Raw genomic sequence first — 13,335 nt, 5'->3', positions numbered from 1 at the left:
TTCACGCCGCGTTATGCATTAGTGCCACCGTCGTCCGCCAGACGGCACAGGTGGCGCGCTCGATCAGCTGATCATCCCGCGCACGTGCGCCGCACTTTCTCTGCACTTCAAATATACAGGTATACAGGTATGTAACAAATGTATATACAAATACTATATATATATATATATAGATTTGAAAAATACACAAATAAAAAGATCCATATTCAGGCCTTCGTTATTAGCAACTCGTGGTAGGTAAGGATAACAGATTCATTACATTGTTGAGTGCTTTTAATTAAGCCGTTCTTTCTGTACATTCCTGCGTTCATTCTTTCTTGCATTCTCGTTTTGGTCTAAATATTTTTAAAAAAAATCGGTCTTTCTTAATTACACTCTGTTTTTTTTTATTTCCGAAGTGCTAGAATATAATTTCTTTGGAACGCTGGAACAAAATACAGCGATTAAAAGAGATGTGTGTTATTGGTTCGATATAACCTTTTAAAATATATTCATGTTTTGACACGTTGCATTGGTAAAGGTAGAATAACACGTTTTACAGACTTTCAGTGTTCCTTCGACTTAAAAATATTTAGCAATATCATAATCATGACGCTGGCATTACCGCAAAAGAAATATTATAGACAACGTGCGCATGCGAATCCGACAGCCGATCATTGCATTGACTAGTGAGTAGTTTTCCATACATTTTTCGTTATAACAATTAATAACTAATTATAGTTATAAGATTACAACAATTATCATTACCGTTTGCCATTTACTCATTGCAGTCCGATAAAACCAGAGTTAATGAATTGGAGCACCTTATATCCACAGTATTTTCGGAATAATGATGAGCAGACACTAGAAACACAGAAACGTGTAGAATTTGCAGACATTGGTTGTGGCTATGGAGGATTGCTGGGTAATTTGTTCCTTCTTTTCTCTTTAATATATTTAATTTAATCTATTACGTATACAAACAAGATTTATATGAATGATATTACGAATGTTATATAGAAATGAAAAAATATATACATAAATTGTGAGGCGGCAGAATGACTACTGTTTAATTTCTACCAGATAATTTATAAAAGAATGTAAAAACCAGAAAATTAAAATAATTGACAAATTAATCCTCAGTTACTCTGTCATCAATGTTCCCGGATAATTTGATACTCGGTATGGAAATCAGAGTGAAAGTAGCAGACTACGTTATAGATCGCATTGCTGCCTTACGATCACAAAATCCTGGCCAGTACCAGAACATTGCCTGTTTAAGAACAAACGCCATGAAGTACCTGCCAAATTATTTCTATAAAGGACAGGTAAATAGAAGGAATTGTTGATATACATTAAAGGATAGAATAGTTTACACATTAATCTGTATCTTTTTATTTATGTAGTTAAAGAAGATGTTTTTCCTATATCCAGATCCACACTACAAGAAGAAGAAATATAAATGGAGGATAATAAATAAGTCTCTACTGGCAGAATATGCTTATGTTTTAGCCGAGGGAGTAAATATCATTTATACTTTATATTATTTCTACTTATCGAATTTATTATAGGCTAGTATTCATAATCTAGTATTTATAATCATTCTTATTTTAAAGTCATTTTAAGTAATGTCTTAAGATGATAATATGTGTGGCTCTAAGATTGATTTATGACATTCTAAGATCATACTTAAGATCAATCTTAAATATAAAAATAGGCTATAAATATCGCTATAGTATTTGTTATATATTACTTCTACAAGAATTCATTGTTTAAATTATTATTACATAGGCTATTGTATATACTATAACGGATGTAGAAGATGTACATAAATGGATAGTTCAACATTTCCAACAACATTCACTGTTCGAAGAAGTTTCCAAGCAGGATTTGGTAAGTACAACTGTATTTATTTCTTTTTTCTTTATATAATAGTAACACTAACAAATTTTACCGAGACAGGCAGCAGATCCTGTAGTGGAAAAATTATACGAAAGCACTGAGGAAGGTAAGAAAGTCACCAGAAAAGAAGGAGACAAATTTCTGGCAGTGTTCAGAAGGATCGCAGATCCTTATACAACGATCATTAGCTAATAGCTAGCAACAATTACATATAATTTTCCGGCTGTTATATATGATTAAACGGCGAAGGATATTCTGGATGAGGATACTACTTTTGGCATAGAAGGAGATTTGTCTTGTAACAATGTCGTTTCTAAAACGAGTTGCAAGAAATAAGAAGATTAATGATTATTTTTTCAAGATAAAATATATTTCCTAATATACCTCGTCTAATTGACTTTTTCCTTCTTGTGCTAGGTACCATGTTCAAGTAGTCTATATGTCTAATATCTGTGTGCTGAATTAAATGTGCAGTCTTTAAAGAGAATTCTTCGTGCATTATGATGAATAACATCTGCAAAATAAAGATAATTAATATTCTTTTGATAAATATCGAATCCTAAAAATCCAATCCTTTTAAAATTTTAACCAAGGAAATTCGGCATATTTGAAGTATATAAGACATTACTTAAGACATTAAATATATAATAAATTTAACCCTAGCTATACACATTGGGATTCCAGAAATCCCAGTACAATTTGCTAAATAAAGATTTTTTGTTTTTTCATTTTTTTTTAATATTCTGATCGCAGAATGCTCTTTTCTGACCATTTTTTTATCGATCTGCCTATTGACTCTCTCAGTGGCATTGTTGGTACGGAGGGTCAAGTTTTTATATGCCTTAGAACGTGCCATATCCCAAAGCGTTGTCGATTATCGGTAACGCTTATCAACTCAACTGCACACAAGAAGATAAGTCCTAGCTGGTAACTTCTCTATCATGTGCCTGTGATGCGTACACTGTCATATGGGTCCTACATTTAATCTCGATTCTGAACGAAAGGAGGATGTTAAAAAGAGGCCGATTTTTACACATATGTAAGTAAAAGGAATAGCGTTTTGTTATAGATTTTGACGTCCTGAATACGATAATATTAATAAAAAATTCGGGATCGCTAGAAAACACCTTGAAAATTGAGCATGAATAAGATATGTTTGAACAAATTTCAATATTCTTACCTACCTTTTCAAGGTACTCTATTCTATTACTTACTATTTCTTTTATTTACATTCTTTTAGACAAAATCGGACTTTTTTAATATTTCTCAAAAAAAGGATAGATTTTTGCCTAAAAAGATGTAAGTAAAAGAAATAGTGTTTTTTGTAGATTTTGACTTCTTGAATATGATAAAATTATTAAAAAGTTTGTGGCACTTGGGGAGTAGCTTGAAAAGGTAAGTAAGAATATTGAAATTTGTTCAAATATATCATGTTCATACTCAATTTTTAAGGTGTTGCTTTATCATCGATCCCGAATTTTTATTAATATTTTTACAATATTACAAAAACCGCTATTCCCTTTGCTTACGCCTTTATGGGCAAAAATCGGTCTCTTTTCAACATCCTTCTTGGGCCTTAGATGATTTGCCATTGCCTCCCGAGAGGAGATACGAGGGTATAATGAAAATATTTTTTTTTTTGGTGTCGCCGGGAATCAAACTCAGGATCTCTAAGCATTGTAGACCAGTTCGCTGTTTACTTTGCCACCTTCACTCTCGGGCATAAAATCCTACCTCTTCAAGTATACGATTAATTAACGCTCGCGGCGGTAAAATGTACGATCTCTGTATCAGTTTTTTTCTTTCGCAGAAATTCATTCTAAATTGTGAGTAAAATAAATTTGATTTTTCCCTTAAAGTATCTTGCATTATGTCTCTGAACAATTTACTGTTGATTATTTCCCTAAAATGTAACGAAATGTATCATTAAAATACATTTATTTTATAAGTAAATTAATCTACTCTGTTGTCGCTATTATTATAATATTTGAAAAGTAAGTGATTTACCATAGTAGACCTTCTATAATAAACGAAGACCGACTAATATCTTTTTTCTTGAATGTCATCGTTCTCTCATTTTCCTCAATGCATATTCCTTTTGGCGGCGCACTTGTTAATTCTTTCATTAGACTAACTTTCAGAAATTTGTCTTCTATGCTATAGATAGAACATCGAATTGTTATGGCTTTGTAAAATGGCTGAGGTTTTTCTAAGATTTTTACCGGTAATTCCTAGAGGCAAAAGAGTACATAAATTTAAAGAAAAACTTTTATTTTTACATAAAACAGACTTCCTTTTCTACGAGTTTTATATTAAAATTTCCTTAAATCATTTTAAAGTCTTAACATTTTGCGAGAGAAATTTATATATTTTATTTACTGGAACGCTAATGCCTTTTTCCGTAATAGTAAACTGTCCTTTCAGTTCCTGAGACAAGCCTTCGAGAATGTATACACTTCGTTGATAGATCCGCCTTTGACTAGCATTAATAAATTCGCACGGTATATTAATATCAATCATGCAAGGGTAGCTTTTAGTATATATAGTTACATGGAAGCTTTTGACAGCTTTTGGCTTTATTAAGCCTTTTAGCGGATAAATCTCCACATGAATTATTTCAGATATTTCACGTCTGATAGAGTAATGCAGAAATATTAATTCAATTCAGAAAACAGTTTTCAGTTCAATAATTTATTTCACAATCCATATAGCTTAATTCAAGCAAACCTTTTCCATTCGTAGGCGAGTACGTCGTGCATCAAATTATTATGTATCATGATTATCTTAACTACATGGCTGTGCGTAGCTATGTGAGAAACATTTATGCAGTCAGTACTAAAGTATATGGGAATATCTTGATCTTCGAAGCTTTGTTCGCAAGGAATATATTCTCTACTTGTTTCTGGTCTATATGGCAAGGAGGATTCGCCTTCGAGTGTCAGTTCTTCTTCTCTGTCACCCAAAGTCAAACGCAATTTCCCCTAACGATAGAGAGATATATAAATTTTTATTTGAAAAAATTTATTCATTAATTTTATCTATTAACCCTAGCTATACATACTCGGGGGGTCCATAAGACCCCACCTATATTTGTTATCGTAATTTCCCTAAAAATGAACATATTTTAATTAATTTTTTTTCAATCGGAGAATTGATTAAGGAATAGATCCGTAATGTGTAAAAGTCGATAGAATTAAGGAGATATATACGTTCAAAAAAAAAAAAACAAAAAATCTTTATTTAGCAAATTGCATTAGAATTTCTGGAACCCTAGTGTGTATAGCTAGTGTTAAATTTGTTATATATGTACTTTAAATATGCCGAATTTCCTTGGTTGAAATTTTAAAAGGATCGGAACAGAAGTTTGCGGATTCGCGATTGCATATGGAGTCTCACAGGAAAAAACTTTATAGCAATACTCCTGATTTATTTCGTACATCGTTCTTGGATTTATAGAAAACGGGATGCTGTGATTTGTACTATTATGCACCCAACACACCTGAAAAATTTTCACGTTATGGACGTTATTGTATGTTTAAATGTTAAAACTAAAAATAACCTCGTAGATAGGATCTTTTTCTCCAAAATAAACTTGTTGGAATTTGAAATGTGTGCCGTTTAAAAGCTGGAGCTTATTATCAGAATCAGATAAACATTCAATTATCATAATGAAAAAAATGTGACGATTGTCTCCGAGATCTAAGTCCCACTTTGTCTCGGTCTGGCCTAATAATAAATAATGCAGCTCTAGTGTTATCCAGATCTCTTCTCTTGGCTGCATTTTATTAAAATGATAAATTAATAATAGTGATAATAAAATAACAATAGAAGAAGTTACTGTAACATCATAAAATTATAGCTTATTTATACTTTAAGATTTCCCGTTTTTGGCTGTATAGAACACACTTTCCTATGCAAGCAATTGTACTTTGCACGTTGAAATTTGAGACAGCCTTGAGTATTTACAACTGGCCGACAAGAACAGAGCTGCACTTTTTTGATATTCCACGAAGCACTCATTGTAGCTATGTTTGTTAGAAGTAATTTTACAATAACCTTTGGATTATGTAAAATCATTGCTGGAAAATTTATGTAAAACGTTTCCGATGTCTCCGGTTGCAAATCTTCGAGTAATATGTTGAGCCTAGAAACGCATGTGCAGACCTGATTTATATAATTTTACTTTTTTACTAGCAACTAGCGTGCTAGTCTTCTAACAAACTAGAATTCTATAAATTATATTTTTTAATTGTTAGTATTCTAAAAAAAAAAAATAAATAAATAGAATTATATTTTTTTAACTGTTCACGCTAGAAGACTAGCACGCTAGTTGCTATTAGTAAAAAAGCATTGTATAAATTAGGCCATACACACATGGTTAAAATATTAAATTATGTTTATATCGAAAAAATAATAAGAAATTCTATGTAGGTACATGTTTATTTTCATCAGCTTCCAAAGTAAATCTTTGCTCATGTCTGGGTAAAATCCGTAACATTGCAAATCTGTCACCTATTGTTTAAAAAGAAATGGGCATTTATATATTTATTACTATTATATGTTCCGTCGAATTATTATTTAAAAAAATGAGCTTCTATTGGAAAACGCATTTAAAATAATGTGTGCACACAGCATTTTACCTTCAAAGTAGGCAATACACATAAACAGCGCACTGTACAAATGTTCCTCGGAATCTGATTTGGAATTAAATCTGTGTTTATATCAGAGCTTATCCTTACAAAATACTGAATAAAAAATTCGTAAAATCCCGGAGTAGTAGGTGTGATAATAACAGTAATGATTTTATCTTTCCCGGCAACAACAGTGTCCGCAGTCGGATGTATTTTTACATCACATTCTAAATTTCCAATTGGCCAATTGCAATGAATACATGTCATTTTGTAATAGATGTTTACGGGACTCAAGTTAAATACGTGAAAACTTAATTCTTTCGTATCTTTGTATGCCTGAATTTCAAAATTTAATTCATCTGGCTCTGACTGGAAAACAATAATATACATTATTAAAAAATTTTGTACTATAAAATTTTTATTATTATATTTCATTATTATTTTTAAAAATTATTAATTTTTTCTTTTATATTTTGCTATTGTTTTTATTATTTATTTATTAATTTACCACAAGAACACCAGATTCGCATTTTCCTGTTACATGTAATGTTACGCAGACGCTAGGGCCAACGGGAGTTCCATCTTTCAGTACGGCCAATATACAGTTTATGTCAAATTCGTAATCTCCAAGTGTTGTAGGACAAAATAACCATTTGTGAGTAATTATATCGTTTGAGTAAATTTTGCCATTTTCATTTCGTATTTGAAGTTCAGGTGTCACATTAATGAATTCATAACTAAAAAATTGGTGTTAATCAAAGACAATCACAACAATAAACTGACAGTCTACTCTCTTAGAAATATTTTAATTAATTTTTATAATAGAAATATAATTTCTTTTTTATTAGAGATATAATTAAAATATAGTTTTTATATCTTTGAAACTTAATTAACTCACGGCAACCACATTAAAGGAATTTTGACAATGCATATTGTTTTCATTGCTTTATACAGTGTTTCGTTATGTAATTAGTTTTTGTTGTTATTACTAAATATTAATATGTAATCTACGAAATTAATATTAATATCACAGAAATTTACTTTATTACATGTCGAGTGATGTTTCGCATATAAAACTGCTGCAGACTTTGACAGCCTGGAAACGTCGATGCGAAATTCACGGTATTCTGATTACTAAAACTGACATTCGCATTTTCGGTGTATCCCTGAAAATCTATGAAACATTCCGATTTCATATTTCCATTGAAACGTATCGCCCATCGTTCCATATAAACCCGTTTATCGTCGTTTCCGGGTAACATGCAGACTGCAATGATCTGATAATCTCTGAAAAGGATCACAATGCATCATTGACGGATAGAAATTGAAAATGATATTGAACGCAGAATACCAATATAAATTATTTCAAAAAATAAAATAAATATAAACGTCATGTAACGTCATGCTTTTTAAAAAATAAAATAAATATAAACGTCATGTAAAACAAATGTAAAGGTAATATGATATCATTATAAATTACACTACAGTTTACAGTAAAAAATTATTTCGAACTAGATATAGTGTTTCTCTTTTATAAATTTTTGGATAACGATGCTTATCTAATGAAAATAATTTAAAAAACATTTTTTTTTTTAACTAATGTTATTTATGTGATACGTGCGGCGCGCTTTTGCGACGAGACTTCACGCCAGATTCGAGCAATTAGGATCATATAAAATATTAAATGCAAATACTGATGAATTATGCCCATCATCGGCTTCACAACAAAGTGACTCGATGCTGGCGATACAAAGCGATACATCAACGGTAAATGCCCGTATCTTCGTATTAGAAATGTGGCGTATGTCGGCGATGAAGGTACACAAGGAGGCATCTTAACTACGTGAGGTATCTCATACTGAGGAATCCAACCATCGGAGCAAACGGGAAAGGAGTGACCTACGTAAAAAAAGGAATTAGGTAAGAGTGGCGTTATGTAAACGTAAAAGATAGATATAGAAAGAGAATACGCACCTATTAGCCGCACGGTTGTGATTGCAGGGAATGTCAGAGTTTCTTCTCTATCTTCTTGCGGCTTGACAAAAACATCTCCAACGAGATCTCTTGCAAAGAAACTGCTTGTTCGATTGGGATTAAACGCGACTTCAAACAGAGCCGTCTGGTTCGCCGGTATTCTCATGCTAGTGGGTGTTATATTGAAAATTCCTTCAACATCTATATACAAAATTATCTAATTAATTAATTGTTGACAGAAGAATAGGTCTATGTGCTTATATTAGCAATATTTAATTTTAATTTCTATGTTCTTAAAACAAATTTACAAATAAAAATCTAAGGAGTTGAAAAGGTAAGATAAGAAGGTAAAGAGATAAGTAATAAGTAAAATAAAGCGCTAATAATAACGTATATTGATTTGATAAACAATAACCTTGGTCCCATTTAATTAATACATTGGACTGGCTGTGATTAGTAAGACACAGGGTTTCCGGAATTTTTCGCTCAGCGTTTTCCGCCTCTATATTGGCCTGACCGAAGTCGATACAATTTTTTGACGAAGAAACCGTAGGAAGATTTTGCGTGGCAACAACAGTATCGCTTGTGTATCTTTCGAAGCCATTTTTTAATCTCGTAGGATAATTAAAACGGGTCTGTGTGCTCGTTTTACGCAACGCTGTGCAGTAGCCGTATAATTCTATGATAATCGGTTTCTGTAAAAATGAATCATCGTGAATATGTCACGTAAGTATGTGAAACATTTTTCTTGACACGTGGAGTTTGAAACAGCAGTAAACTTTTTTCGACTAAATAGTAAATATCTTAGTGAGCTACAAACATATTACGTAATATTTTGGTATAGGCCAAAAAAATATTACATATTTTAGTAGGTCAAAAAGATATTACGTAAATAAAAGATAACGCGCATGAAATGTACAAAGTAAATCATACCATTTGTTTTTTACATAAAATACTTATTTTTAATAAAATAATACAGAACTGGTATAGAATTAATTACTAAAGTCTGATAAATATCTAAAATCAGATAATTATAAATAGTATGACATTTCGTGCGCAACAAGGATTGCGTTCTTTTTAAAAATTCAAATTTTCCCATTACGTGATTCAGGATTAAGCATGGAAAATGACACGTGTAGATCCCGTTTTCCCGTGGTGCAAAAGTAATTGTTACGAATTTGTGAGAATTGGGCTCAATGCGTCCGTGACGCAGATTTGCTTCAAACGGCCTTCGAAATGAGTCAAACATGAAAGTCGCCGTGACTTTCGAATCATTGACAAATCTAATTCGTTTTTTCACCTCACGATTCTCGTTTATACACATCATGACTAATCTCGTGACGGATGAGGAAACCACGGGTCCTGCGTGCGTAAATGATTAACAATTAATGCCATACAGATCTTGCGTGCGTAAATGATTAATAATTAACGTCATACGATGACGGAAACAATCATCATAAATATTGTCAATTTCAGAACACGTGTGGATAATTAATGACTTATAACTTAAATTAAACATTGTCCGTATCTGAATTTATTTAAAAGCCTTGGATGACATATGCTTTTCAACGGAAATATAAGATCGTAATTATCTCTTTTTAAATACTTCTGTTGAGATTTGTTGCACTTTAACAATTGAGCAAGATCTTTTGTAGTTAGGTGAAGCTTGTTAGGTGAAGCTTGTGTTAAATTTTGAAAACTCTCGATGATATATTCTCTTGAAGTACAAATGATTGATGGAGTCTCTCAGAAGCCAAGCTGATCAACTCCACAAAATAAAAAGCAATAAAATTGATGAAGGTATAATCGAGTGCTCAATATTAAAATTAAGAAATTTTTTAAATAATAGAATTCAATTATCAATTTCTGAGACGCTTCTGATAAACTCCATCAATTATTTTTACTCCAAAAGAATTTATTATAAAAACTTTCAGAGATTGGAAAACTTTAACTACAAGATTCTTTTAAGTCTTCTGTGCTATTTTAGATATGCAATGGTATGTCCGGTTTTCCTTTTCTAATGTTTTTTTTTGTAATTTTTTTCATTAATAAAGATAATACATAATGCTATCATTATATTCCTTAATCTGGCTTTTGATAAAAAAAAATTGTTACAATATAATTCATTTTTATGAAAATTATAAGTAATTGAATTGGGTTGGATATGTCCAAGTGTGTGGCAATAAAGGTTAAAGACAATCAAGACTTATAACAATGATTGTATTGATGAATACATAAAGTACGATAGAGAATGCCTTGATTGATCAAAGTTAGATGTTTCGAATACTATATTAAGTACTTTTATTAAATCAAATTTACTTCAGATATGATTACACGCCGATTAAACTTTCGGACTTTTAATACAATCCTTCTAAAACGCTAATAATCCTCTAAATTAGATTAAAAAGAAAGAAACTAAGAAAGGAAGAGTAAAGATTCTTTCCGACGATCATTAATTGGAAAGAATTCCGTACCAATGCACGTTCCGCGGACTTGGATTTCCGCGCGTTCGCCAGCTGAATTCACGATCGTAAAGTAATCTACGTTTACAGTGAATGGCATGAATGGTCGATAGTATATTTTGCACTTGTACGCATGGCGAGGAAGTAAAGACCAAGAGTAGCTACATAATTCAAACACGTGATCCAGCGGATTGGTAGATGAATCTCTTCGAGCCTCGTAAATTTGCTCGATCTGTAATACATCATTAATCAGTCAATATGAGTGCTTTACACAGAGCTGAATTGTTTTACAAGTAAATAGCAAATAAAGTACAAATTTAAAACAATTTTTTTTATTTCGTTATTATAATTCCTTCTAATCATTCAAAAGGATTATATTTGACCTCCTCTTGTCGAATATTTAAACACGTCCAAAACTTATTTTATATAGCTGGAAATATACGGGAAATAATTTAGTTAATTTTGAATTAAAAATTTTCACATTATAGTGGATTTTTAGACACATTCTCTTTTAAATTAATTGATATTGCAACCTCCTTTTTATAACTAGACATTAGATATATTAAAAAATCATTTTATACAGTTTAAAATGTGTAGAAAATAATACGCTCCCTTTTTAAACTAAAAAATTAATATTTTGATCATTTTCAGCGCGTTCTCTTAATTTAATCAAAACCTGGTCAAAATCGCTTTTGTGTCCATTCCTGTCAATGTGGATTAACTTCGAATCTCGGTTTAATTTACTCTTTATCTTTTTCTAATTCTCAAAACCAGAGAAGAATCAAAATAAAGATAAGTTAATTATTATAATTAATCTACATTGATAGAAACATGTATTAAATGTAGACAAGAAGTTGGACACTAACGCAACTTTCGTTAACTATCTCCAGACACTTGATAGTTGTGGCGCCCGTTTCTACCTCGCCGAAGTCCACGTGGATTTTTTTATTCTCTTCGTATAGCATTTTTTTCGTTTCTATTCGATTATCAAACGATCTTTCTATCTCTCTTTCTTTCGCTCGCCGAGAAGCGAGACAGGGCCCTCTCGTCGAGGTCTCGATCGCGCGATCGATGTCTGCCCTCTCGAAGGTGCTCGAAGGCAAGCAGTGGCGTCGGTCGACTTTCGTCGGGACTTGTTTGGTCACCCCCGTGGGGGGACGGAATGACGGACGGGTGACGGCATGACGCATCTCGCGTAACGACATCACGCAATCCGCTCCGGACTCCGGCTTCACGAAAATAATTTCGGCGCTCCTCGCCGCGGTATTTCGTACGGTGTTCCTCATCGTCGGTGCTCGCGAGACCTGATCCCGTTCCTCGCGCATCCTGTCCTGTCACCTGTATGGCCCTGTGACACCCAGCTCTGCGCGGTCGCGACCCGAAGATGGCCCGGGACGCAGGCGTCGTCTACCTGCTGATCGTGATCGCGCACCTGTGCTCGTGCGCGCGTTACGGCAGTTATGATTACAATCATTACGTCGAATGTAAGTCGCGAGTAATCGTTTAGAAGATTCTTTTCTTTCTCGTTTAACCTCACTTCTGCATGTTTACGTAGATAGCCTCGAGAACGAAAAGATATGCCATGTCCTGAACAAGAAGCACATGCTCGACATGCAACACGGTGCCGCGGCGATCGTCATGCCGCATCACATGTTCGATCACTGGGTCGTCAAGGCCAATCGCAATTGTACGTTCGTTTTCCGGACTGGCAAAAACGAGGGCCTCTTCGCAGTTGTTCAGAAGATGTTTCTTCGTCGCGACGGCGATCGGTGTGTTGATTACATACGGGTAAGTGAATGCAAGGCTTATTCTTTTTTCATACTCCTGAACTGAACTTCTCTTGCACAGTTTAGCTTTTTTCTTTTTCTTTTCACATTGAGAAGAAAGAGATGAATCATGCAAGAAGTTCAGTCCTGGAGTATGGAAAAAAACAGGTTTAAATACAATTAGAATTAGTTCTCGTATCAGATTCTTGATAAACATTTTATTAGTTCAAGAGGAGCGATGGTTTTTACACAAGCAAGTTCTGTGGAGAGATAGACCGCAGCCAGACAATGTACCTTCCGGTTCCTGAGCCTGAAGACAATTTGGGTAACATAAATGATAGCCGGTCACCTAATTATGACATATATGCGGAATACGATCCTGTTAAAAAATCGAAACTGTGGTCTATTCGATCGGACTCTGCTATGATAGAAACCGAAATATTCATTTCCAAGGAAAGAGTACCAGATGGACAGTCCCTGGATCTTACAATAGTTTATACTCCATACATGAGTATGTTTTTTTAACATATATATTTATATTAAATGTAACAAACACATAATTGTTCATTTGCTACAACTCAAAAAGTCATTTCTTAGTTGTTTATATAAAAAGGAAGAAGA

At 33.0% G+C, this 13,335-nt stretch overlaps 3 protein-coding genes across 5 annotated transcripts in view; 2 read left to right on the top strand and 1 right to left on the bottom strand.

The window, feature by feature from the left end:
* The first annotated feature begins 35 nt into the window (after nucleotides 1–35).
* Nucleotides 36–2,233, top strand: LOC108746047 (tRNA (guanine-N(7)-)-methyltransferase). Of its 3 annotated transcripts, none has more exons than XM_018482554.1 (7): nucleotides 36–127; nucleotides 542–668; nucleotides 771–904; nucleotides 1,123–1,307; nucleotides 1,386–1,499; nucleotides 1,771–1,872; nucleotides 1,942–2,233. In XM_018482554.1, exons 2-7 carry the CDS (start codon nucleotides 589–591, stop codon nucleotides 2,071–2,073), a joined length of 747 nt encoding a protein of 248 aa, XP_018338056.1. In that variant the 5' UTR covers nucleotides 36–127; nucleotides 542–588; the 3' UTR covers nucleotides 2,074–2,233. The 3 variants fall into 3 exon arrangements, with proteins under 3 accessions (XP_018338056.1, XP_018338058.1, XP_018338057.1); XM_018482556.1 differs by lacking the exon at nucleotides 36–127 and adding an exon at nucleotides 145–233; XM_018482555.1 differs by lacking the exon at nucleotides 36–127 and adding an exon at nucleotides 145–237.
* Nucleotides 2,099–11,941, bottom strand: LOC108746043 (coiled-coil domain-containing protein 108-like). Its single transcript, XM_018482546.1, has 19 exons — nucleotides 11,815–11,941; nucleotides 10,961–11,180; nucleotides 9,589–9,848; nucleotides 8,902–9,181; nucleotides 8,487–8,687; nucleotides 8,207–8,411; nucleotides 7,554–7,799; nucleotides 7,021–7,249; nucleotides 6,522–6,881; nucleotides 6,317–6,393; nucleotides 5,752–6,025; nucleotides 5,441–5,656; nucleotides 5,192–5,380; nucleotides 4,609–4,862; nucleotides 4,261–4,513; nucleotides 3,889–4,112; nucleotides 3,616–3,784; nucleotides 2,266–2,395; nucleotides 2,099–2,194 (listed from the first exon to the last, which is right to left on the bottom strand). Exons 1-19 carry the CDS (start codon nucleotides 11,911–11,913, stop codon nucleotides 2,118–2,120), a joined length of 3,963 nt encoding a protein of 1,320 aa, XP_018338048.1. The 5' UTR covers nucleotides 11,914–11,941; the 3' UTR covers nucleotides 2,099–2,117.
* Nucleotides 11,942–11,957: 16 nt separating this feature from the next.
* LOC108745931 overlaps nucleotides 11,958–13,335 on the top strand; it is a gene marked incomplete at its 3' end in the record, with an annotated part of 2,147 nt that continues 769 nt past the window's right edge. Inside the window, exons 1-3 of the mRNA XM_018482351.1 lie at nucleotides 11,958–12,432; nucleotides 12,504–12,736; nucleotides 12,940–13,225. Coding sequence (XP_018337853.1) covers nucleotides 12,333–12,432; nucleotides 12,504–12,736; nucleotides 12,940–13,225 — 619 coding nt within the window. The remainder of the gene's footprint in view (nucleotides 12,433–12,503; nucleotides 12,737–12,939; nucleotides 13,226–13,335) is intronic.

Source organism: Trachymyrmex septentrionalis, unplaced genomic scaffold (assembly GCF_001594115.1).
Source record: "Trachymyrmex septentrionalis isolate Tsep2-gDNA-1 unplaced genomic scaffold, Tsep1.0 scaffold16, whole genome shotgun sequence".
NCBI classification, from domain to species: domain Eukaryota; kingdom Metazoa; phylum Arthropoda; class Insecta; order Hymenoptera; family Formicidae; genus Trachymyrmex; species Trachymyrmex septentrionalis.
This window is presented reverse-complemented; position numbering and strand designations above follow the sequence as displayed.

What these genes read in the sequence shown, in the direction of transcription:
- LOC108746047 (XM_018482554.1), top strand. Translation starts at nt 589, where the DNA reads ATGACGCTGGCATTACCGCAAAAGAAATATTATAGACAACGTGCGCAT. An exon ending in TGGCTATGGAGGATTGCTGG is followed by an intron (nt 905 to 1,122) that starts GTAATTTGTTCC and finishes ATTAATCCTCAG; the next exon opens with TTACTCTGTCATCAATGTTC. An exon ending in CTTATGTTTTAGCCGAGGGA is followed by an intron (nt 1,500 to 1,770) that starts GTAAATATCATT and finishes ATTATTACATAG; the next exon opens with GCTATTGTATATACTATAAC.
- LOC108746043 (XM_018482546.1), bottom strand. Translation starts at nt 11,913, where the DNA reads ATGCTATACGAAGAGAATAAAAAAATCCACGTGGACTTCGGCGAGGTA. An exon ending in ATCACTCGACATGTAATAAA is followed by an intron (nt 7,250 to 7,553) that starts GTAAATTTCTGT and finishes CCAATTTTTTAG; the next exon opens with TTATGAATTCATTAATGTGA. An exon ending in GCGAATCTGGTGTTCTTGTG is followed by an intron (nt 6,882 to 7,020) that starts GTAAATTAATAA and finishes ATTGTTTTCCAG; the next exon opens with TCAGAGCCAGATGAATTAAA.